Source organism: Hesperophylax consimilis, chromosome 12 (assembly GCF_061612785.1).
Source record: "Hesperophylax consimilis isolate HC1 chromosome 12, BYU_Hcon_1.0, whole genome shotgun sequence".
Classification (NCBI taxonomy): domain Eukaryota; kingdom Metazoa; phylum Arthropoda; class Insecta; order Trichoptera; family Limnephilidae; genus Hesperophylax; species Hesperophylax consimilis.
In genome coordinates this window covers 34,716,446-34,744,321 of record NC_142847.1, presented here as the reverse complement: position 1 = coordinate 34,744,321, position 27,876 = coordinate 34,716,446, and the positions used below count along the sequence as shown (strand labels likewise).

The following is a 27,876-nucleotide window of genomic DNA, read 5'->3' as shown; positions in this document are numbered from 1 at the left end:
TCATTCTGATTTACAGGGAGTTTTCAATGAATATCCTATTTCCGTATAGAGTACGTAGATAGTAAAAAATGTCGACCTTAGGTAGATTATTTAGGTACAGTGGGAGCACCCGCATAGTTTCGCTTTCATCATCGGCCAGTATCACTTCAAATTCTCAAGTTATTTGTTTGAAGTCGGTACTAAATAAAAAGCTACAAATCCGAATTAAATTTTAATTCAGTGACGTGTTAATTTCTTTTACAAATGTATATTGCATTCATATCATAAATATCACTTTCTTACAGTTATTTAGATATTTTTTTCGGAGAAATTACTTTTTTTTTAAATATATATGTTGTACAAATAGTGATAGATTAAACGTTTAATCCAAGAACTTGGAAAATACTGGCCTATAGGAATTCATTGTCAGAACAATACAAAAAACAATATTTATTATAAAGGTTTTAAAATATTCAATGAATCCCCGTATTTGATAAGGAAGCTAAAAGTTTTGCTGTTTTTCGTGTGTTATTTCCAAAAGTTGTGAAGACTAAAGATTAGTATTTGGTTTTAGAATAGGTTAGTACTAGATATAGAGTTAAATTTTACAGGAAAATAAAATACACAAAAAAATACCACGTACATAAATAATAATGTATGTATACTCAAATTAGTTATCAGCGGCACAAGACCTCCTATTTCCTACGATCAAGCTAATCAAAGTTCCTCAAAAAAATTATCTTCGGTGCGATTCTTGGTATATATCTTGTATAGTAATATTTTATTTTTATTCAAATTATTATTCAATTAATGCAAGATTTCTTGATACACCACTCTTTCACTACTTTAGATGACTTCTTCAGTAGGATGAACCAGCGCAACGAATAGAATTAACGCATGTAGTTGTAGACAGTATTAAAAATGTCCCTCAAACTACTAACTACATTAAAAACATTAACAGTCATATACCAATTGTAAAGATAATAGGACTCAACCAAAAAACAGGTAAGATGTATCACGGTCAAAATGATGAAGTCTTTGGATTCCTAAGTTCCACATATATAAGCTGATTTAATGTAATTTTTTTGATATCTGTATTATAAAATAAATAAATGTTTTCTTTTCCCCCAGCAAATCAAGATGAAAGTGTCGTTAACCTTCCTGGCCGTCGGCTTCCTGATGCTGGCGCTAGCCCAGGGATCACCGGTGGGCCCAAAGGAGGACCCTGCGGCAAGCCGCGCGCTGGTCGGAGAGACCGCGAGACAGGCAGCCGCCAAGCCCCCACAGGCCGTCTCATCCGATGACGACGATGATGATGACGATGACGACGATGATGATGATGATATCGAAGATGTCTTTGAAGACGGTAAGATTTTTAAAATTAAATTTACCATAATAGATCATGACAGGAATTATGTTGCGGGTTGAACATATCTGTACTAACGTACAAATACAAGACAAATGTTTAGCTTTCCCTTTCCAAGAATTAATTATTTCTTAAAATAAAGACATACATTCCCGGGTTACGAATAACCTGACAATATTTTAAAATCTCCTACTACCGCTACATTAAGAGGAAAATGTTTCTTGTGTTGTGATGGAGGAGTGAGCCAGCCTAGGAATTGAACACACTACGCCTGAGTAGGATCCAAACGCGATTCAACTCAGCCACCGACTGGTCAATTAAACGTATTTTGTACTTTGTAGTTAATGTGATACGTATATCCAAGACTCCAAAATCATTGTTTCTTGTAGTTGTTCCCTTAATTTCTATGAAATCGCTTCACTGGAGGTGGGACATAGCCACTACAATCTCTGTGTCATTGTTTATTTCAAAGTCCTATATTTTCAAAAATGAAATTCTCGTATTATACATTTAACGTTATGAACAAAATGGATATACCTACGAATGCTAACTTTGCATTTTTTTTAAACCATAGTATCTAAAATTCGGGTTGCATAAATGTAATTATTATCAGAAAATGTTATATCAAATCAACCAATGAAAATCTTAATGTGGGAAAAAATGTTCTTTTATTTTGGCATCTGAGAAATTCTCTGATTAATTAATTTATCAATAAATTAATTACCCATAGATAACCAAGACGGTGTTCCAAACGTGCTCTTAAATTAACTGAGCAGCTCCATTGTTTTTAAGCACTCCGTGACAAATGAACTTGAGGTGATTAAAATTCATCCGACCAAATTTATTCAAACTCGTTTTTTTAACATAGATTATGTCGTAGGTAATTACTTCCTGATATCATTTTCCCATAGTTTTTAATTTTTCGATTACAATATTTATCTGTAAAATAAAACGTTTTTGTTCCTGTATTCTGCGACACGGATTTTAGTTTTATTGATATATATTTTCATTATTATTTTGGTAAACTAATGTTTAAGACAAGATTTTTTATGCATAGCACAAAGGGTAACAATTAATAATAATGACAAGTTCTAGTATCTTCACCAAAAAATGTAACAAGCAGTAATTGTTGAATGAAACACTAGTATATATTGAATTATTTCGCGGATAAGAGATAAGCCGCAATAGCTCAGTGGTCAGAATTCGACCGGAAATCGAAAGGACACGGGTTCAAGTCCCGTTGGCGTCATGTATCTTTTATCAGGAGATTTTTCAATGTGGATGAGTGTTTCAGGCTAATAATTATTGCTTATAAAATAATTGTTACCCTTTGTGCTATATATGTTCAGTTTTAAAACTAGCAGAACTTAAAATAAAAACTAAAGAAACAAAATATAAAAAAAAGTATTTTGGTAAAATTTATAGTAGCGAAGCAGACAAAGTGTTTACTACCAAACATCTGTAAAATTTGGAATCATGAAATTAGTACAGCTCATTCTTTGTAGAATTTCTAGGTAAACTTAAATTTATTGAAACTATTAAATTAAATACACCATGAGCTATTTATTAGCTTCTAAAAAAAGTCATTTGTATAAAAAAAAATTCTAGAAGAAGATAATTAAATAAATAATGTATTATTGTAGAAAGCAATCACTTTGTTGTTTGACAAAATACAATACTTTTTGTTTTAAAACCACGTGTTTTTAATAATTTTTAGAACCGACCGGTTTCGCTTTACTCAAGCATCTCCAGGGTACAAATTATTACTGTAATAATGTGGTTTTAAAACAAAAAGTATTTTATTTTATTAGATAAATAATGTGTCCACAAACAGAAAAAGGAAAACTTATGAATATAATAGAACTTCACTGTGATAAATACAATAATTACATGTTGAGAATATTATCATCATTTACGCACAATTTAAATCCAGTTCAATGCGTATTCGGACCAGATTGTAAGAAAGCGTGGCTGAATTATTTCTACTGAAAAACTCAATGTCGCCTACCATAAGTCGAGTAGTATTTTATGACAAGTGTGCTATAAGTTATTCTTTATAACAACCGACTTGTTTCAATTCGTTCAACTTTCTTGGACCATGAAGAGAAGAAGGCCAAAGCCGGTTATTGACACGGATAAGGCTACTTGCTCTTCGGGCGAGAGTAATAGTGAATCGTTAAAGTTAATCGTTAACTGTCTGCCAGTTTATACCTTATACTCTGTGAGATCTGGAATTCTTTTTTTCATTATTTTGTTGTTTATATTTTACGCACAATATTTTTTCTTCTTTATTTTCATGATTGCATTTTGTAATATGTAAAAGTTAAAGTTTAACTGTCTACCAGTTTATACTTTATACTCGGAAGCTATGCGATCTAGTCTACGGTTTTTTTCAGTCATTGGTTTTTGTGATGACAACGACGAACATAATATTTTTCATCATTGCTTTAAATTTAAAGTTTAACTGTCTCTCAGTTTATAATTTATACTTGGAAACTATGCGATCTAGTCTTCGTTTTTCTAGTCTTTGTTTTTTTTTACATAAACTAATGACAACGACGATTACATAATATTTTTCATTGTTTAGTTATTTCATCATCGCATTAAGTAAAGGCTTAAATGTCTGCCAATTTATACTTTATACTCGGAAACTATGCGATCTAGTCTTTTTTTTAGTTATTGGTTTTTTTACATAAACCAAACACATCAATGCGCATATTGTTTGAATTGTTTAGTTATTTCTTGATTTTATTTTTAAACGTTTTGCAGTTAAAGTTCAACTGTCTGCCAGTTTGTAATTTATACCTAGAAACAATGTGATATTGTCTTTGGATTTTATTTTAGTTTCTGAACTAAGCTCTCATCTGAATGTATTCGTTATTAATGGCTAAGTATTTAATGTGTTTTATGAATATGGAGCTATTCTGAGGTATTAGTTATTTTTATGTACAAGAGTGATAGTAAAATTGTGGTAAAATAAGTATTAACAACAAAATTGTGAATATTTGCTCCACATTTGAGGCCTGATGAAAATAATTTGTCTTGGGGTTCATGTCATTTTTGATAGCTTTAAAAAACTTTAATGCATCTCCCCCGACGTAAATAGTTGATTCTTGTAGTAATTTGGTTGACACGAAGTTTTATTCAATTAGTTTATGCGTATAAAGAAGTCGGTGGAGAACGGAAAATTAACTTTTTTAGTACTTATTTTAGTTTCTTGTCTACCAAGCTTACCTAGTGCTAAAATACGATACAGTATAACAACAGTTCGGAGCATAGATTATGTAAAAAGCAAGTTATAAGAAACAAAGCAATCACTATACACGGAGAAAAATTAGTATACTAATTTATTAAAAATCTCTTCAAATTATTGGTATTCCGGTCAAAAACGGGACTCAGGCCATTTCCTGATAATTTTTTTATTAAATTCATTATAATATCGGAGAACGTATTCATGCACCTGCGTTTGTCTTATCGACAAAATGACAAAATGTTTTTATGAACACGGGTTCTGAAATCGTTTATCAGGATTATTATAATATATTTATTATAATTCATTAAGAGCCTGTAATCTTATTTTTTACCGGAATATGAATAATTTGAAGAGATTTTTAATAAATTAACAATATTATTTTTCTCCGTGTCGACATGATGAAATGTACGGAAGTTCTGACAATCACGCATTCCTTCCCCGTGTCATCTAATTTGGCAAGTCTTCACCTGAATAGTTATGCTAATGTGTCGGTATCCGACACGGCGCGGTAGGAGGAGGTTTGACCTGGAAGCCTTTATAAGACACCGACGCGCGGCAGCCGGGCAGGCGCGAAAACCGCTCCGACCACCGGCAAACCCGTCCGGTAAAAGCGTACATAATTTAGTTAGCGATTCGAAAGCATAATTTTTTATCCGAGAAAAGAAAGTAGAACGGTTTTTTTTTAATTTTAATAAAATTATCCGTCAATTTCAAAGTGCTCAGTCAAGTTATGCTTTTAACTATGTGATAAAACATCGGGATATATTTTTTCATGATTTTCGCAAGCAATCATTTAGTTGGTTCACACCCGGCCTTTGATAACTAAGACCATCCATCATTGCCCAAGCGTTATTTTCCGCTTTAAGGGATGGAAATAGGAGGAATTGGAATATTGTCAAGTGATTTAGGGAATATTGTCAGGTTATTTAGGGAATATTGTCAGGTATTTTTAGGGAATATTGTCAGGTTATTTAGAGAATAATGTCAAGAATTAAGAAAATTTTTCCAGGTTATTTAGGGAATATTGTCAGGTTCTTCAGGGAAATTTTACAGGACATTTAGGGAATATTGTCAGGTTATTTAGGGAATATGTCCAGGTTCTTTGGGAATATTGTCTGGTTATTTAGGGAATATTATCAGGTAATTTAGGGAATATTGTCAGGTTATTTAGGGAATAATTTCAGGTGATTTAGGGAATAATGTCAGGTTATTTAGGGAATGTTTGTCTGCATTTAAAATAAAACTAACTAACCATCACGCCTTTTCCTCGCAGGGGTAGGCAGAGAGGACCGATCGTCAAATAAGTCGGTCTTGGCACACACTCCTTTCCTCATTCACATTCATACATACTCTTCTATTATTCTGACTCTTGACATGGTCCTACTCAAATATCTAATTCACTTGATCTTGCCATGTCTTCCTCGGGCGTCCCCGACTTCTGCTACCATTCACATTTGCATCATATATTCTCCTTACACTCCTTTCTTTGCTCATTCGCTCTACATGCCCAAACCATCCTTACACGATCTCCACATTTGTCTCACGTTCATACATGATTTTACCACATTATTTAAGCTTGGTAATGCGAAAGCGTAAAAAAATTACCTATAAAACAATAGAAAGGTAGATTTTGAAAAACCACCCCATCCCTTTTTCACATCCCAAGCAGAATTTTGATATTTCTTGATAAAATTTTTACAAACTTGACGTACAAAATAAGAGAAAAATCTTATTTTGAAATGCTCTGCGTACATCCCGACTAATTCAGTTATTTATTATATAAAATAATGATTGGTTTACAAAATAGAAATTCACATTTGATAAACCAGAGATTATATGAACTATGATAGGTTAGGAGTGATTAGTTATCAGTAGAAATTCATATTTTATAGAACTTTCGCCTATTGTCTTCGAGTTCTAGTCCTCAAAATGCCACGTTGCAAATTCATAATGTATAATATGTAAATCATTATGTCAGCGCTAGTTCTAATAGAGCTACTTAATATGGTGGCAGAGCCATTCTTATCATTTGATGTCAGTAGGAAGGAAGACACCGGTGACTCGAATACCAATGTTGTAGAAAGTATCACAATAAGCTATCGTAAAATCCATTCCTTTATCATATTTAAACGGCGTTATTCTTGAAACCAACTGGTAAAAATTGACACCCATTAATAAAACGATACATTAATGAATACACACTTACGAGTACGTGTGTAGATAATTAGACTTATTTATGTGACACCTCACAAGAGCGCCCCTGTCTGTACAGTGCAAGGGCAGGCGAACTATGTCTCCACCCGATTGGGCAGCGTTGTGAGGTTAAGGCTTAATGCAAAATCACTATTTTGATTAATCTTTATAACGAATTGGTATACATTACAAATACCAAAAAAATGCTTTAGATAAATAGAAGATTTTCCTATCATTTAGCTTGAGTAGAATACAAATAAAATAATAAATTACTCAATAAACAATATAAATGTAAACCACTAGAAAACATATTTTTTTCAATAGAAATGTATGAACGCGTAAAGGAAACAACTTAAAAAAAATACAATATTGTTGCTAAGATTATCTGTGACAGTTTCAATTGATTAACTTTTTTGCTTTCTTATAAATTAATTTACAAAATAAATAAAAACCAGTTTTGTGCTTGAAATCGAACTTTTCTAGACTCCGTTTGTAAAGCGATTTTATTACCTACAATATAAGGTATACCAAGAATATACACATTTTTGGCTTGTAGCTTCCTCTTAAGGAAGGGGCTGTAGGAAGGGATTTATTAATGCGGGTCTTGAAGAGGCCTGGTTTATATGAAGGGGAAAAACCGATCTCGGTAGCTCGTTCCACATACAAGCCGACTTACTTAATGTGAACTCCGCTCGTGTCCATCGAGTTTCACGCATGTGCACTTCGGATCAAAGCTTCTAGTTTATTAGAGCAGTCTCCATTAGAATACCCGTATAATAGACTCATAATGTCTAGATTGCGTCTGTGCATTAGAGACGGCAATCGGTCTGTTTACAATTAAAACACAAATTGACATGATTTCATCTTAGGAGGTAATTTTTACACCAGTTTTATAATTTATTCGTCTTAAAACTAACTAAATATAATTCATATTCCCCGCAGGGGTATTCATAGAAGATGGACAGCCAAACACTTCTGTCTTGCCACTCCCTGACTCATTCACATTCATATATCGTCTCATACATACTCTAGACATGTCCCGACTCCAGCATCTGATTCACTTGATCGTGCCTTGGGCGTCCCCGATATATTTTAGTCAACTAATTTTTTTTTTTTATTTAATAAGAGCTATGTTATTGATTGTTTTTTTTTTAAATGGCAACCCTGGTTTCTAAATAGTGATGGAACATGCATGCACGACAAGGCTCCCAGCCACAGTGCAAAAGTATAATTCAAATATCTTTAAGATAACGCAAATTCCAAAGCTTCCATGGCTTGGAAATGGGCCCAATATGAATCCTGACGAGAATCTAAGTTCTATCGTGAAGAAAGAATTGAAGAAAAATAAAGATAACCACTCATCGAGGACTCTTCATGCATCACAACAGAAGGTTGTGATGCATGAAGATGAAGACAAGAAATAAAATAAAAACAGCTCTATAATGCTGACTAGGAATAAATTGCATCATAAGAACAAAGGAATGCTCACCAAATCTGGATATCACCCATTCTTGTTTTTTAAATATTTTATTATTTTGAAAAAAAAAAAGTTTTTTTTTAATAGAGATCAGAAATATTTATTTATTAATTTTCGGGAAATCGACAGTTTTCAGTTTGTACATTAAGTAAGTATTATATAGCCAAAATAAAACAAATTACGGATTCCCTCTAAGTTTTAGTCTGATAACACGGTGTATATTATTTTGAAAAATACAACTCAATTTTTTGTAATTTGTACTTTTGACAATTAAAAAAAACACTTATCTACGCATTAAAAGACACACTTATCTACACTTTGTAAAAATATTTATCTTAAACCATATTTTCGTTTTGTCTTTGGTACAAAATAAAAAAAACATATTACTTCTTTCCACAGATGATGACGATGATGATGACGATGACGACGATGAAGACGATGACCCATCAGATGACGATGAAGATGACGATGATGATGATGACTACCTAGGGGGGTTCTTCGACGATATCTTAGGAGGTAAGGATGATCATTATTTTTTGTATTTAGGACATTAGAAGATTGTAGCGTGGTCAGTTTTTCATGAGTGGTATAATAAACTTGAAATATGATAGCACATTCTTCAAATACTTTTGGGTGTTTTTTCCGAGTATCTCGTAATCATCGTTTCCGAGTAATCAATTACAATAATCCAAATTGATAAATTAACATGGCATGGTAAAACTGTAAATCCATTTTGATTCTGCAAACTTGGAAGCAATGCGTAAAAAAAACTTTCTAATTGCTTATTGATCTATTTATAGACGACGATGATGATGATGATGACGTATCCACCGGAGCCATCCAGGCCGTGGTCGCCCCCGCAGAGACCGTCCCCTCCGCCCCCATCGTCGCTGAAGTCGACAACTCTGCCGCCAACGCCGTTGAGGCCGCCGTCGGAGAGGCCGCAGGAGAAGTCGTCGAGGGAGAAGTCGCCGAGACCGCCGCAGCAGTAGAACCAGCACAAGTCGGTGAGGCAGTCGCTCAGCAACTAGTGCAACCAGTCTCCAGCCAGGTCGATGAGGAAGACGACGAAGACGATGATGATGAAGACGAAATCGAAGACGCCCTCGGCGATGACGATGAAGACGATGACGATGAAGACGACGATGATGACGATGACGATGAAGAGATCCTCGGCAGTGACGTCATTGACGCCAGACAGAATCAAGCACGTGAGTCCAAGTCCCATAAGGCCAAGGGGGAGAAAAAGACGCGCAAGAGTAGCACCTCCGCCCAACGCAAAAAGTCCAGTAGAAAATACCAAAAGATTACTAACGCAGAGGAGAAGCCCAAAATGATCAGATAATTTATGTGACAGCATTTTTACATTTGCTGTGATTTGCCCCTTCAGTCCATTGCATTTCTTTAAACCTCAACATTTGGACTTACTAAACTTGAAGGTAGAAGTAGCATCATTAAAATTTCGCAGTTTGCCCATTCGGCAGAAAGAATCAAATAATAATTTATTGAAATTAATTTAAGAAAAGAATTTAATGTTAAGTATTTATTAATTTATTTATTTGTCGAGAGAGAGCGGAGATGACTGTTTATTATAAAGATATAAAACCCGCCACGTCATACACGAGTTACAAAAGCGCATCTGGCGGAAAAGTTAAATAAATTTCTAGACTAAATGTCACTACAGCGGTGGCAACTCATTGGACCAACCAACCCCAGAACTAATCATGTATAAATAACCAGTGTGAGCCTTTGTTGAATGTACATAACAATTTTTATCCTTTTAATAGACGAATCTGTTGTTTACTTGGAACATGTGTTTTTACTACGGTCGATAGTCTCGTAGTTAATCATCGCTTCTCGCTTCCTTCAAGTCAGAAAACATCGAGTGACATTCAGTCTCTGTTGAATTTATTTGATTTTCACGTCAGATCAGATTCTGGTAACATTTGATCATTTTTTGCTTCGTGTAACAAAAACGCTTATATCTTACTAATGATTCATTTGTTGTTTAACCACTTCACAAGTTCCCATCCTGCTGTAGTTGCTTTGGCTTAGAAAGTAGAACTCTTAGAAGAACTTGAAATCTCAACCTGATGTATCTGACTTTAACGAAACGATAAACGACCACAACTGACGAAGACTTTTGACCAAAACCCTCCTTTTAACTCCTGTCCCTGTGTTTATTTAACAAACTATGCTTTTATACTACTGCTTATTGGCAAAAAATTGTTGACTACGGTAAGCTTTATGGGTGAATTTGATCTGAAAGTAAATAGATTGTATGTAAGGGTATTGGTGCTTTATAAATTCCTCCAATTATTGAAAAGTATAATTTGAAATTGTGCTGACAAAGGTAGTCTTCATTATTCAAATGAAATGAAATTATTAATATGCGCTGTATTCCTTAAATAATATTATAGAAGATGCCAGATAAATAATTTATTAGACACCGTTCTGTCACTTGGCAATGTCCGCTCGTTAACATAATAAACATGTTACTGTTTCTAGGTCGCTAATACAAATCACCGAATTAACTTCAATATATACACTTGTTCATAAATATAATTACATTGGCGCGGCTTAATAATAGTTTGATGTGTTCAAACACAGGCTGCTCCCATGGCTGGTAGCGGCGTTAATCAATGAAAAGAGAATCTATGTAAAGTTGGCCATTAAGAAGCGGACGGTTTGGTGGACGTGTAGAGACTGTAGATGGTTAGAGAAAAGTAGTGGGTGTTTCTCCCGCGAACGGTGTCAGTGGGTCACCTACTAAACCTCTCGTCTTGGAATGTTAAGTATCCACTCTATCTCCGCCAGTACCGGAAGCGCGGCCTCTCATTCCGACCTTCAGAACTCTCTACGTCCTTGGCTGCCTCCGCCGGTGAAACTCTCCCGTGAAAGCCTCCACTCTTCAAACAAACCCAGTGACGTACGTCTCGCGGCGGTTCACTTTCCTCAAAGAAAGGACTGTCAAATTCGACGTGATAACCGATCGTTTTAGCGGTTTGTCGGCTCAATGGAACACGTGGCGATTATCGGAAATCAAAAGTACAATAGCTATTAAATAACGTCTTATCTAAGCTTTAAACAACATAAAATGTTGTTGCATAGCACCGTTGATCGTCAAGCAACAATATCACTCAAACACAATGACATAGTTGAAAGTTTTCTTTTGGAAAACAACATCGCGTTGTTGTTAACAATCAATTGAAGAAGACTTGATAACCACATCGTCACACAACAAATGCAAAGAAACCTAATAGAAATTACTAGTGAAATCAACGTTTGCAGTAGAATTGGGAAATCACAATAGACGTTCACATTGTTATCGCAGCTGTTCACGCTGCTGAAGTAGAAATCTCAAAACTTTAAGGCTATGTAGGTAATAGAGTGCATAATGTACAGTAGATAATGTAAGATGAGATGGTTCGACGCTGGCTTCAGATGCGGATGATGCGATCCATTGATCTCTCTCACCGACCTTATTAAAACAAGTTAGTCTGGAAAGCCCCGTTAGCGGCTCTCAGGTGTGTCGAGGCGTATTACCGAAAGCTGCGTACGAACAAAACATTATTATTTTTACACGCCCATCTTTCTCGCGCTATCGACTTTATGGAAATAATCCTTCTCTAATGACCGCGCCGTCGAGGAGAGCCACGCCTCATCCGAGTCTGTTTTAATTGTGGGATGAAATAGACGATGAGCTTGCTTATCATCAAGGCGAAAAAAAAAATTAAAGATCGGATGTCTTTTTAAAGTTGATAAGAAACCCGCTTGTATTGCCTCGATGCTGAAATTTTTAAAACATTTGTAATAAACGATTTCGGTTAATAATTCCTTCAGTAAATATCTAAGCATTCAAGAAAAAGCAAGTTATCTTGATTTTAATTTCAAACTGCGAAGTGTTAATAAACACTCTTGTAAAATATAGCAACCACCTAAAAAGTTCTCCAGTAAGCTTATCCGTTGATTTAAAACTAACATCTAAAGAAACAGATACACACTAGTGTCCAACGGCTCAGCTGTGGAATTATTTACCGGCCCCTGTGTTTCCTCCATCTTAAAATTTAGGCCTCTTCAAGAAGCAGCTTAACAACTTAAAAGACCCTCCAACAGCATTCTCACAAATGATTCAGGCCTCCTGTGTGGAATTAGTAGGTAATAATTCCACACAGGAGGCCTGTATCATTGTGAGGGTCTTTAAGCAGTTGACCTAAAAGACCCTTCGACGGAATTTATTTAGAAAAATGGTAGATTCAAGTTTTACAAAACGTTTTCAGATACCAGTATTGAAATTTTTTTAATTTTTTTATCGTCGGTTGGTATTCAACACTTCTGTCGTCTGGTGTAATATTTACACGAAAAGGTGGCACTTTTTTCACCATCCGCGATATTATTCTTTGGTTAGCATTCCTCGTGAATGTATTCATAATGAACACAGAATGCGGTTATTATAATAAAACGACTAGTCACAAGTTACAGGAGACCGTTAGTCGACCTCGTTGCGAGTAATTTAATTAATGAAATTATCATAAAACGTCACCATTTCATTTTTATTTTTGCCATGCCATTGACAGTTGTGAGGGCAACACACTTTGAATTCCGTTGACTAATGCCTATAGTATTGAGAAATATGCAATGGAGTAATCAGTAACACAGGAAAAACATTGGTATAAAACAAGTAAAATATGAATGGTTTTAAATATTTAAATGATGTGGTATTTTGGCAAATATTACGATCCTTCTACGCCATTTTTTTTTATTTTCTAATATGCAGAAGAAGTATGGAAGTAGACTGAATGCTGTAAAAACTGAGATCCTTGAGGCGTATGTGCGGGAAACCATGTGATGTCGTATTACAAATCTGGAGATCCAAAAATATGTGAGCATTTTCATGAAGACATGGCACAATCAAGTAAAATTAATATATTAAAAGAGACGACGGGGCTACTCTTAATAGTTCTTGGTACTCGGTACTTCACGGCTACACCAAAACTAAATACCGAAAACCACAATAATTTAACTCATGATAAACAGTGTAAACAAACATTTCACCACAATTAACACATCTGCCCTGACGATGGACACTGTAACGCTGTCCTAAATGTTAGCTAAAGAAGGAGGAATAACCCAAAAAATAATGAAAATCACGTACGGTGTGATGGTTAGTAAATTGGTTAAAATTGACGTATTATTTATTGACTTTAGACTACAGACTTACATTGTTAGGCAACCCTACCAGTAAGCTTTGTTGGATGGTAGATCGATACAAACTGCTCCAAATTAGTTCTCTGCTTTTCTTAGTATCTTAGCTTTCCAATGATTTGAGCACATAGAATTCGTTATAATTTATACAGGAACTTATATGTTTGATCCAACTGTAAATTTCACAGAGTATACGTCAACATTTTATTCTCACCAAACGTGCCTGACCGCGATCAGCTGGCTTACTAACTGGGCGGAAACTGAGGCCTAAATTCAAATTTACAAATTTGGAATTCCAGTTCGATTATTCAAGTTTAAATACATAATTTGACATCTTAATTTTTTTAGAGAAACATGTTAGAACATTATATATAAAATGTATAATAGTTTGTTAGTAATCGATATAGTTTATTTATTTGTAAGAAACAAACAGCTTATATAAATTGTACAAATATCTTTACAAATGAGCTTAATTAATGTTGAGGAGAAAACCGTTTCTGCTAAAGTTGCTTAGAGATTGTGTTTTAACTTCTCCAGCATTTTAGGGTTGTAATATAAAAGTGTTTTTACTTTTTTCTATCATGTGAAATATGCCAAAAAGAAGAGTATGTTAATAAGTAAACTGAAAAGAATAATTATTTTTCTTTCTAATGTAAAAAAAATTACGAATTTTCCAATACAGAAATACTAGATTAAAAGGGAAAAACATATATACAACAAGCAACTACAAATGCAACATTTGGGCAAAAAAAGCTTCCCATAATATGGTATTAAACTCCAAAACAAAATCTCACTCTCATTCAAAACTCACAACAATATTATAAAATTTAAATCTCAAATAAAAAAGATGGATACATAACGTAGGAGATCAGAAATTGATATTACAATAGGTAGATAATAAAGCCTACTTTAACTTTCAAAGAATTACAACCTTTTGAAAAATACTAAAGAAGTTTACAGAGGTAGAGACGGTGTTATGATCTGGGTGAATTTCATTGCGTTACCGAATTTTATCTCTAGTTTTAACTCGAAATTTTCTCAAAACTTTTTGGTTTTTGTATGTAACGTTTGTGGTTTTCTCTTTCCTTCTTTGTGCAGGTAATATTACAATAACTACATAAAAATATACATGGCACCATAAGATAGTGAATTTTCATAATATTCAACTTCTTATTGCACAGGAAACTATCCATTTTAACGAATGTCGTTCTGGATTACTTATTCGGGCTGATACTTCTATGTATAAATGAATCATTATTATTTTTACGGAACCTACAATCTACTATCAGACTATTAACCTACTCAAAGCATGCTAGACAACTTAAATACGTAGGCCCTTCTACCATAGAGATACGCAAGTATCCGATACTCGTATGTTCTACTCACGTCGCGCACAGTCCAAACACGTAGCTACTGAAATCAAGAGACCCGCGTCAGCCAATCATTTTTGAATAATTCTCGAAACGTCTAATCTATAATGTTTTCATAACCTCACTCACAACCACACTGAATTGTTGACTGTTTAGTTCCTAGTATTGATCATAAGCGCACGCATTGTTACAACATGTCTGATACAATTGTTTAACGTGTCGACTACGCGAGCCGAAAACTGATCGCGGAAACTGGCGTCGCCGACGAGTTTACAAGATTTCGGCAATGTATGCCTGTGTATGAAATGTGTGGCGGTCGTTACTAAGATACTTTAATCGTTGAATATCAGGAACATGCGTATCCCTGTGGAAGAAGAGCCTTCGGGCCGGTATTTCAGTTGTTTTTAAAGCTCGGCTTGCCATATAATTACGATCGTTAAGTAGCTATCGTGTAAGAGCCCTGGCAAGGTTAGCCGACTGATTACTTTACTGAAATACCGGTTCATATATGTATCTTTCCAACAAATTGGCAATCTTAAAACACAAGATGGAGATTAATGGCACTTCACATTTGCGAGAAAATTCTTATATAAACGTTAAGATTCAATCGAAGATCTGAGGCACTCGATGCTTTTTTGTTCAACATCGAGCAAACGGCTCGACGCGAAAAAGGTCCGTAATTTTTGCTCGATATTCGACACATATTTACGATTTGACTAGCCAGCGTCTTAGTGGTATATGGTTCCATGATAAATCAACACAGTGACAATTCAACACACTTTTAAAAAGTGATATAAAGTCATTAGAAACGATGAAATTATTTTTTTTAACCTTACCCAACTTACATAACCCAGTTAATAAAGTTTTGTTTCATCTCTTTCCATGACTTTATATAACTTTTTAAAGATGTGATGAATTATCATTGTGATGATTTATCCGGTTACCGTGGTATATATATATGGCGTCTTGTATCGAAATTCTCGAGTCAACATATTCGATCGAGTCGAACCGTCGAGCATGAATATACGAGTGTACGGATGAATTTTCGATTGAATCTCAACTATTGTAATATTTTTGCAATAATTTTGTAGTTTTTATAGATGGTAACACGTTAGTTCTAAGGTCCGTGGTATACAGTAAGTAGGAATTCTATAATATTATCGAAAACTAGTACTGAACCTGCTTGCTTTTGGTTGCTTTGGGGATCATCTTTAGTAGAATTGGCCAATGTCTATTATGAAGGTAAGGGCATATTTTATAATATTTTATTTTATTGTTAAATTGAAGAGGTATTGGAAATGTAATGCATTTTATTTACTATTATTTTTCAACCGTAGTTAGTAGGTGTGTGAACATTTTACTGTAATATTAAAAACACTTTTACTGTAGGTAAGCTTTTTTACAAATGGAGTTTTCATTTTGGATTGCAAATAGATACCCAAAGAGAAAAGACGACTTGCTCAAGGGTAATCGTAACATACATTATAATCTACGATGGCGTTAATTGAATTATTTTATGAAAACACACTTTTTACAAGTTGTGTTTTAAAATATTAATACGGATTATATGTTTGCGCCGGTACATATGCAATATTTATACGAATAAATAGTTTTGTCCGTATAAAAACTCAATTCTTTCAATGAAGGCATACAAACACAATATACTATCGATGATTCAATCCTTTATGTTTTGTGTGCTTTTCTTGAAAGAATTGAGATTATAAACGGACAAATATATTTATTCATATTAAAGCATAACCTGCAAAAACTGTATTCTAGTTAGATAATTAAATTAACGCCATCTATGAACGCGTAGATTATAACATACGTTACGTTTACCTTTAACTGTAACTATTTTTAATGTAACTGTAGCCTGAATGATAAGATTTATTATTTTTATAAAAAACGTGCAAATTCGTAAAATCTGTGTGCGAAGGGAAAAATAAGATGAATCGATAAATCGAGTATTGCTGTAAGCTATTTTTTCTTACATATTTCATAAGGAAATAGTGGATATGTACGGAGATGTACATAATATAATATAAGGATTTCCATCCTTGGCTACGAACTCGAACGGCGCGGGTTCAAATCCTAGCATACACATGTAAATTTTATTTGATGAATTTGTGTCATTAAAAATAATATAATATCTATTTTAGTATATTTTCGTTCGAGAGTGGTAGATTCTTTCAGTATCGCCCTGATGAAAAACCACCATTATGAATCAAAATATTGCTTGAAATGGCTTTAGCCGTGCTTGGTGACCAAAACTGAAATTTTATTTTTTTAAATGTGAATACCACACAAGAATCTCAGCCGTTTGGGGCTAGTGAGACTATGGCATCCCCGATTAGGTAGTGGGGAGGGAAAGAAGATGGGAAAGAGGAAGGTGGGGAGTACCTGGCTATTCAGGTCTGGTCATCAAGCAACGTTTCAATTCTGAATGGTGGTCTTACACCGGGGCGCAACTGAGAGTATTTTGAAGAACGTGCTGCAAATATACTATACATATTTTTATATGAAAAAATTGTGAAATAACACAAAATAATCACATATAAATTTACTTGCGCACGCCGGTATTTGAACCCGCAACCTTCGGCTTGCTAGTCGAGAGCCTCGATCCCCCGACCACAGGGGCCGTTAAAATGGCCAGATATGTCCCCACTTCCTATTTCTCTTATTTGGGTCTCTTGTGCAATTTTTGTGTGAATACTCACACAAAAATTTTAAAAAAGTACTTGTGAAATACTTGATATGATTTTTTTTTTTAATTTTTACAGAAGCATACTGGTTCTTGTTTTCCTTTCGCAACACAAATTTTACTTAATGAGTATTGCTGATTAATTAAAAATCTCTTAAAATTTTTGGTAATCCGTTAAAAAACGGGACTACAGGCCACTTCCTGATAAACTTTTAGTAAATTCGTTATAAAATCAGAACACGTGTCTTAATAATATATATTGACATAATAAGAAAATGTTAGGATTTTTATGAACAGGTGTTTTAACATCGTGACAATACATTATTATTTTACTAAAAGTTTATCAAGAAACCTATCCATTCATTCGTTAACGGCCTGCAATCCCGCTTTGAACCGCATCAGGAATAATTTGAAATATTCTTAATAAATTGGCAATATTTTTTATCAGTAAGTTTCCTCCGTTCTCGAAAATTCTTTCACAATCATGAAAATATAAATACACCATGAAAATGTAAACACATCTTGAAAATATAAACAAATCATAAAAATATAAATACATCTTGAAAATATTATCACACAATGAAAACATAAAGACACCGTGAAAATATAAACACCTCATGAAAATATAAACACATCATGAAAATTAAATCAAAACCACTTTTTTTAGTGGTTTAAAATACACAATGAAAATATAAACACAACGTGGAAATATAAACACATTATGAAAATATAAACACATAATAAAAATATAAATACACCTTGAAAATATAATCACAAAATGAAAATATAAACACACCGTGAAAATATAAATACATCATGAAAATTAAATTAAAACAACTTTTTTTTAGTGGTTTACTAAAATAATTATGCCTTAAAATACTAGGTGCTATCAAAGTGCATGGAAATGATGAGTATGCCACCAGAAATGCTGCCCTCTACATCGCCAAGTACAATCGCTTCGTGGACAACATCCTGGACAGGATCAACAAGGTCCTCAAGAAGTCCTACGACCCTGTAAGCGTCAGGCTGCAGCCCGTGGACGTTAAGAAGAAGTCCACCAAGGGAAAGAAGAAGAAGACATCCACGTAAATACTTTATATCGTATTCAAAACCGACATATCATCAATATGATCACTTTAGATTAGCTACGACAGATCTAACCTCACTTTGTTGAACGTAAGATAAAAATATGAAATTTTGACAGTACCTAGCCCAAACCTGGTTCCGCCATCTCTTGCGCCGTCTAGTGGTCAATTTAAAGTTTTTTTTTAATGATGATTTAACCTTCCTCCCCACGGACTGGAGTCATCATCGCTAACAACCGAGCCAAATCCCAACTGGGTAGGACATTTATTTCGTATATTGACTGCTTCCATGTAATCCGATTTTCACCAAAAGTTAATATAATGCATTGTCATCGACAACGACTCTATCTGTCGAGTTTCAGCTTGATCAAATGTCGGTAGGTGGGATAATTTCCACTTCAAAGATGTCCTTACAATCATTAAAAGAAAACAAAAATAGATGTATTTCAAAATATTTTCTATACTAGCGCAGACCCGTACAAAATCAGGTATATTATAATTTCAAATTTTCTTTTAAAATATTTTATTATAAGTAGGTACACACTTTTTCGCTTGTTTTAATTACTCTACACACTCAGTTCTAATTTTGAAAATTACAGTTTAATTTTATAATTTAAAGCAAATTTGAGTTCACCGAACCAGATTTCATATTTCACGAACGCACATCACAGACAACCCAAATTAGCATGTTTGATAGATTTCAAGGGAAGTCTTCAATTTACTTTAAAACTAGTAGTTACTGCCCGGTTTCTTCCAAGTTTTAACACACTTTTTTTCTTAGTGAACAAATAAAAAATATGATATTATAATTTAAAGCTCATTAAGGAAATGATATTGTGAGATTTAAAAAAATGCGTTGACCTTGTCATGCGTAAAAGTCAATGACTTATGAAATATTGGCATACAGAGCTCCGGGCCAAAAAGGCCCCTTTCTCTTTCATCATGATTTTAAATATTGGTTGTACGATAAATTTTAGTTTTATTTTGGTTGTTTTTTTAAAAATATTTTTGCAAGGAAACATGGCTGCAATATGGGGGATTTAAGATTTACGGAGGATTTGTTTGGGTTTTTTAAAGGTAGTTATTTTATTTTCATCGTACTGTGCGAGGCAGTTGATGGACGCGTTTTCATGGGTGGGGAGGCCCGCATAAAATGATTCCGCGAGACTTAAGATGTGATCTTTAAGGAGGGGAACTTCAGAGTCCCGGTGTATTTGAGCAACCCTCATCCATCTAGGACAAGGCTGCCCAACCCCAGGCCCGCGGGCCATAATGTGGCCCGCGAACGAATTATAAGTAGCCCGCGTGAACCATTTTCAAAAAACCCGCCAATCCGCCAATTTGAAAAAGTGTCGCGCGGTCACTAGTGTTGTCAACGAAGGCGATTTATCGCTATTTGGGCTACTCAGAACGAGAATCAGCGACGAAAAAATCTAACCTGTTGAACTTACTTTTTAAACAAAAATACACCGGTTTTGATACAGTATTTTTTTGCGTCCGAAATGGAATCTTGTAGCCACCCCCCCCCCCCCCATGGAATTAATTTTTTCTCCTCATCGATGTTCCGTAACAACCCCCCCCCCATGGATTTCAAATATTTGGTGGGGAGCACTCATTTTGAATTTTTTTTGTGAGGAATTATGTTTTATAGAAATTCTCTAACAACCCCCCCCCCCCATGGAAATAGGAACCGTCAGGTATTCAGTGGCCCGCCAGTGATTCAAAATCGTCAATTTGGCCCAACTGTTAAAAAGGTTGGGCAGCCTTGATCTAGGAGCTCCCAGGGCAATGCGTATGGCTTTGTTTTGAAATGTTTGTAGTCTTTTTAACTGAGGCTCTGAAGCGTGTGCCCAGATAGGGCTAGCGTATGTGAGTTTAGGTCTTATAGTGGATTTATATATTAGTAATTTATTCCTTGGAGATAATTTTTTGTTATTTTTGGATATCATGCAAATTTCACTACGACAGAATTACATTTTTTTATACTTTCATTTCAGCAAAAAGACAAAAAAGGAAAACAGAATCGCTGGCAGAAGAGCACTGGAGTCCAACGAGACAATCTCCCACGAGGTTGATGATGCCAAGATCGAGAAATCCACAACGAGCGCAGCATCCCAAAATGACGTAGCCCTACAGCCAGAGCTCTCTCAAACATCCTCCGCATCAACATCTCAGATTTCTCCATCAACCCAAGTGGTATCAGATACAACGGCACGCACATCAGCTAAGAAGCAAGAATCATCTTCAACACCAAGAACTTCAACCTCAAGCAGTAAAGACTCTCCAATCGTAGTTTTATTAGCTGCTCCCGTTGCGCCTGGTTTCTCTTCCCAGCAAATTTCAACAACAGCTGTGCCAAACGTAGCAACTATTGCATCAGCCACCAACCAGAATAGAGCCTCGGCTTCAACTGAGAAGGTGGAGAAGAAGAAGACGAAGAAGAACAAGAAGAACAAAAAGGGTAAAGGGAAAGGAAAACAGAATAAGAGCAAGCCCAGGGCTAGAGGAACTCTGTATGGTCTGGCCACCCTGAGAAGGAGTAAAGATGTCACCGTGAATATAATGTCAGATCACACCACAGTCAAGACTAACTTCTTTGTTGGTCCACTCATATTGAAGGTTGAGAAAGAGGTAAGACAAAAACCTGTTTATTAATATAATCATCAAACCAATTGATTAATAATTCCGCTAGTCGTTTGTGCGAGAGTTAGTCCTGCATGAAATCTGGTTCAAATTTGCCTTGAATTCAAGTGTCGTTTTCAAAATTGAAATTGATTATTTGGAGATAAATAATAAAGATACATTGTTCTGGTGGATGCTTATTTACATGCGAAGAAAATTTTTCAAAAGATGAATGTCTTATTCAAAGCAAGAAAGGTTATTTCCTAAATATTTCAGGAAACCTGTGGTCCTGCCACTGAGAACTCCGTTAGTTATTACTGTTATTTCTGTAGACAGTAATGTAAGGTGCGTCAATAACACTCGTCAAATGATTTGATAATGATTTTCTTGTATTAACTCCACGATAGATAAATTATCAATATAATCCAGCTGGAGAGTTGAGAGGGTCTTCCTGAACCGGCTTTTCCCAATCCGACCTGCCAAGCAGTTGGTGGGAAAACGCATCCGTCACCAATGCCTCACACCGTGAATCCGTCACCAAGTGACCAGACGTAGCGAACCACTTAGGGTGACTTATGGCAGTTAGTTATCATACCCGCCACCTAAATTGTTTGCTTGGACGTTGTAAAGGTCACATCATTACGTTCTTGGAATTCGGATCTTGCATTGTATTATATTTGTGTTTGATTTTCAGTTCGGTCGTGGAGCCAAGAAGCAAGTGAAAAGTGCCACCGCCACCACAGCTGAGATGTTCGGTAAGATGAACCTGAGGATTCCCAATGGAAAGGCAGCGAAGCTTCACTCAATTAAGGTTCTTCAACCTAAACAGGTACATTGACTTTTTTTAATATAATTCATAGAGAAGGTTATCTGATCTCAAATATTGAATCTCCCTGAAACACAAATTCCTATAACACTGACTGGAAAATCTCAGCATCATCGCATATGGCTACATGGCAGTTTCCTGAAAGTACAGTCTTTGATATCTGAATGATGAATTGAATGAATGAGACTCTTGGAGTTAAGATTGTCAGGAGGATGACAAGCAAGTGAATGTATGAAGAAGTCTAGGATACCCCGGGAAGATAGAAAGCCATCAAGAGAATCAGAAATATTTTTTAAAATATTTAATTTACTGTACGATGGATTAATTATCCATATAAAGAACAAGTTTTCTCATTTCAACATTTGTTGTCATTGGGAAGTTGATATAAAAAAAGTTTGAAAGTTATTTAAAGAATGATTATATATATTATCTACCGTTTTAGAAATCCATTAGAAAATACCATTGCTCTTGTCATGCTGTGCTAGAACATTTGTTCTGCCGTGTGGTATCTTGAACAAGTCTTGAGGACGAGGATAGAAATGGGCTACCAACAGAGTTATGCACTATATTAAAACTATTTGCAAGATTTGTAAAACGTCTGTTTTCCACGCTTAATCTATTTGTCACCTCTAGCAACTCCATATATTTACTTTATTCGGTATAACAAAAGGGTCTTATTCTGTTATGTGAGACGATGGACGATAGATGGATTGCGAATGAAGCAGGCACTATGGAGTGTGTGTCAAGACCAATTTGTGTGATGCTCCATCTTCATGAGTGAGTTATATTTCAACAGTGAATCAGAAATGTCTCAACAATATATTTTTGCGTTTCAGGTGAGGGTTGACAGCGTTGACAACCACGACAGGACTCGCGAATTCATCTGGAGGAAGAGTTCTGACATTGCGAAAGTAGTTTCACAAAAACTGAAGGAAGTAACCAGATCCATGCTGAAGAAATAGGAACTGATACAAGTCCCAAACGAAATATTAATGGAAAAGACTTTAACATCAAATACTAAAAGACTTCATATAGGTTACACGTTTGACGACAAAAAATAAGACAATGACTTGTAACAGAAACACTGACTATGTGATAAATAGTTAAAAAATTCACATTGGTTACTTGATTGACGACATAAAACAAGACAAAGAATGGTGACAGAAACGTAGTGATAAATTCTAAAAGACTGGTTATTTACTTGACGACAGTAAAGAAGACAACGAATTGTAACAGAAACATCGATGTAGTGATAATACTAAAATACTTCATTTTGGTTACTTGCTCAGTGACAGAAAATAAGACAATTAATTGTAACAGAAAAATCGGCGTAGTGATAAATGCTAAAAGACTGGATACTTGCTTGACACAGAAAATAAGACAACGAACTGTAACATCAACAACGACACTGTGATAAATACTAAAATACTTTATTTTGGTTACTTGCTTGATGACAGAAAATAAGACAACGAATTGAAACAGAAACTTCGACGTAGTGATAAATGCTAAATGCTAATTTCCTTGACGACAATAAATAAGACAACCAATTATAACAGCAACATCGACAAAGTGATAAATACTAAAATACTTCATTTTGGTTACTTGCTTCATGACACAAAATATGACAACGAATTGTAACAGAAAATAAGACAACGAATTGTAACAGAAACTTTGACGTAGTGATTAACGCTAAATGCTATTTTGCTTGACGATAGTAAATAAGACAATCAATTGTAACATCAACATCGACACAGTGATAAATATTAATATACGTAATTTCGGTTACTTGCTTGATGACAAAAAATAAGTTATAAAAAAAAATGTAACAGCAACATCCACATAGTGAAAAAATACTAAAAGACTTTATGTTAGTTACTTGCTTGACAACAGAAAATAAGACAACGAATTGTAGCATCAACATCGACATAGTGACAAATACTAAAATACTTCATTAATATAAATAACCAATGTTACTTACTTGACTACAAAAAATAAGACAATGAATTATAACAGCAACATCGACATATTGATAAATTCCAAAATACTTCATTTTGGGTACTTGCTTGATGACAAAAAAGAAGACAACGATTTGTAACAGAAACATCGACATAGTGATAAATACTAAAAGACTTCATACTGGTTACTTGCTTGACAACAGAAAAAAAGACAACAATTGTACCTAACAAAAACATCGACGTAGTGATATACACTAAAGGACTGGTTATTTGCTTGACGACAGAAAATAAGACAACGAATTGTAACAGAAACATGTGACAAAAATAATCAAGGAATACAGAATAATCATACATGACTGATGATTATTTATGAAAATTTTAAAGAATACTGTATTTTTTATGTATTTTCATACCTATATGAGTCTTTTTGTTTCGTTTGTGATACTCTTTAGGAGGTCGTATAAATAATGGATTTTTATTTCGAGTGTGGAATATTTTTCTGGTCACATTAAAACATATTTAAATAGCTTACATATCAGTATAACGAAGAATTGAATTTTTTTTTTAAACGTGAAACTAAAATATGATTTATGCATTTATTCTGTTTTTTCATAAAATTTTGCCTTGTGACAATCCTCGCATAATTTAGATAATATTATTTATATATTTAATAGGTTATAGATTAGTTCTTTAGAGGTACTTAATAATGAAAATATACAGTAAGAATTAATTTCAGTCATAACTACAAAACAATGCTGCACGGAGAAAAATGAGTATTTTTGATTTATTAAAATCCGATTAAAAACGGAATTGCTGGCCATTTCCTGTTAAACTTTTAGTACATTCTTAATATATCGTAACACGTGTTCATGTATCTGTATTTGCCCAGGAAATATATAATGACGAAATACGAAAATATAATGTTTTTTCAGAACAAGTGTTTCGACTACTAAAACGACTCTTTTACTAAAATTTTAACAGAAAACTTGTCAATTCCTTCTTTAAGGGCCTGCAGTTCTGTTTTTAACCGGATTACGAATAATTTGAAGAGATTTTTTAATAAATTAGCAATATTTTATTTTAGTAAGTTTTCTCCTTATGTATCTAAACATCAGTTGCTTGCATTCTGCGAATCACGCTATAAATCAATGTTGTAAGTACTTAGATATTGTTGACACGATCAATGTGCATTTACGGTAATTACAAAAAGTGTGAAACTGAATCGATCAGTTGATGGTTAATTAAGGCAACATAACACCCTAATAACGGGGGTTTGTTCGACGCTCACATTTTTTTATTTCTAATGAGCGTATTACTAAAATCTCAAATGTTTCTAAAGGGAACCCCACGGATGTAAGTTATTTGTATTTAAGATTAATATAAACAGTACCTTAACATTGAAATATTTTATGCAAAACATTTTTCAACTTTAAAATTAGCGGTGAGCACCAGATTTTATTTTTATAGACAGAAACTAGAAACATTTCAGATTTTAGTAATACGTTAATCAGAAATATTTAAAATAAATCCCACGGAAATTCAAGGCTTGCTAGGGTAAAGTCGACCGTAGGTCCGTCCATTGCGCCTGGCCACACGCCGAATATTGTTTTTACACGACTACATCACTTATGTCGTTTAAGATTCCCACTTTATTTTAGACATTTGATAGGATAAATTCAAACGCAAGTCTGTGCAGTGCACCAGAGCCGCGCGTCGCATTTTATTTGCACGGCGTTTCACTTAGGTCGTTAAGATTCTGGCTTTAGTTTAGGTTATTGTCTCGTCTTGAGTGATCCAAAGCGTCAGGTTCCAAATTCATCATCGCTCAAACAACAATTTGCACGTGTGTGGCGTAGGAGGAATTCAAATATTGTCTGGTTATTCATAATCTGGGAATGTTTCCTTTCTTTTAAAAAGAAAGGAATTAATCAATTATCTAAGCAGATTTTTGCATTTATGTTCTATTAAAACTCAGTAGAAATACTTAAAATCTAGTTTCCCATTTGAATATAACTCTCTGAAAAGTCTTTATTTAATTGAAAGACAATATATTTGAATATTTTATAATAATTTATTTACAACAGGGTATCTGTATCTAGGTGATTGTTGGAAATCGGGAATATTTATATTTAATATAGGATTACATTTAAGTTTTCGCCTTCTTTCAATATTAATATTCAAAGTTTCTTTTAAAATATTAGCACATTAAAAAACAGAGTCTATCAGTACCTTATTAATTATTCGATGTTTTGAAATTTAAAAATTAACTTTTTTACACAGCAGAAAGGTAAAACGTACAGAATTCGAGATTTTTAGAAATAAGTATTATTTATTTTTGGTTAGGTAATTTATTTTTGTATGTGATGGTGATTTTTAAATAAATGAGACAATAAAACATAGCGTATTTTATTTTATTTTATTAATTTCACAAAATAAGAAAAAAGCATAGTCTGTTAATTTGGAAACTACTAGAACAGTTGTTTTTCTAATTCCAATAGATTATTTCTTTGGTGGGATTGGATTTGTTGGGTAAAGCAAATAATAAATAAAAATTTCCGTATCGGTCACTTGTATGGGAAGCCTGTAGTGCTGGCACCTGGCCTAAGTCGTAGAATCTGAAAAAAATGGTTATTAATCGAAAACACACAAAAAGAAAATAACAAGGAACACATAATATCATTATATTCTATTTGAAAGAAAATAACAAGGAACACATAAATATCATTCTATTCTATTTAAAATAAAATAACAAGGAACAAATAAATATCATTCTATTCTATTTGAAAGAAAATAACAAGGAACACATAAATATCATTCTATTCTATTTAAATTCATTTTTTTAATGTAATAGATAGCATAAAGAAATCCTGTTAAAAATTCTAAATTTTGAATAATGTTCATAATAAATACATTTCTTTAATTTGAAACCGCACAAGAGGCCCAACTGCTCCCAACACATAAGATAATAAGCTGATGGCATAAGCAGATTCCTAAACACAACGCAATCATTTTATACAACGCTATAATTGTACGAGTACCATAATGTTAATTACTGAAGCAGCATTCTATTCTTAGCCAATTATAGGTATATATCTAATAGGCCAGTGCAATTAGCGATTCGCGATCGAAGTAATTCCGGTAGTCCCAATTTTTTTATATGTTATATAAACTGATCTCCTGATGTAAAATCTGAGTTTCCGACCTTGGCGCACCTGTGCTCGCGCCGCCATTTTGAAAAAACTGGCCGAAATCGGGCCAAAATCTAGTTTTTCCCAAATATCTCATTTCCAATGCAAATTTCGGCTAAAGTATTTTAACAAGTATAATAGAACATAAAATAACCTACAACTTTTGCAAAAATAAATTTCTTCTATCTCTAATAGGTACCGAGGTAGAAAGTCGTAAATGTGCGTATATTTTTGAAAAAACAAGTTTTTTGCGCGACTAGGTTTGGTTTTTTATAAATACCTCGTTTCCAGTACAATTTTGTGACAAATTTATTGTTAATAATTTTGTAGAAAATAAAATTTGGTTAAAGAAATAGGTATATAATTTATATTTTTTATCTCTATTACGTATCCAAACTCTAATCCACCAAAACCAGGCCAAAAATTGAAACAGAGGTTAGTTGTTTTAAATTTGGCATTCCTTGATTTTATTTTTCTTTAACAATTATTGTTCTAAGAACATATACGTTGACAACAATCGTCATGCCTGTGTCAGACCTAGCAATAAATATAGTAGATAGACTATTTCAGCATATCGGTCGCCATACATTCCCAATGGGAAGACCACTAAAATTGGCCAAGCCACTACATTTGTGGTCGCAGCTTGGTCTGACATG

General features: G+C 34.1%; 1 protein-coding gene across 1 annotated transcript; it reads left to right on the top strand.

Moving 5' to 3' along the window:
* The first annotated feature begins 1,119 nt into the window (after positions 1 to 1,119).
* On the top strand, positions 1,120 to 23,039 carry ect (ectodermal). Its single transcript, XM_089637602.1, has 10 exons — positions 1,120 to 1,345; positions 8,668 to 8,784; positions 9,069 to 9,479; positions 11,194 to 11,201; positions 12,200 to 12,213; positions 13,961 to 13,966; positions 18,468 to 18,629; positions 20,627 to 21,260; positions 21,946 to 22,080; positions 22,914 to 23,039. Exons 1-10 carry the CDS (start codon positions 1,120 to 1,122, stop codon positions 23,037 to 23,039), a joined length of 1,839 nt encoding a protein of 612 aa, XP_089493728.1.
* Positions 23,040 to 27,876: the final 4,837 nt, after the last annotated feature.

Bases quoted from the DNA above. Each gene is read 5' to 3' on its own strand.
- ect (XM_089637602.1), top strand. From the start codon at position 1,120: ATGAAAGTGTCGTTAACCTTCCTGGCCGTCGGCTTCCTGATGCTGGCG. The intron at 1,346-8,667 runs GTAAGATTTTTA...TTCTTTCCACAG, and splicing joins CGAAGATGTCTTTGAAGACG to ATGATGACGATGATGATGAC. The intron at 18,630-20,626 runs GTAAATACTTTA...CTTTCATTTCAG, and splicing joins AAGAAGAAGAAGACATCCAC to CAAAAAGACAAAAAAGGAAA.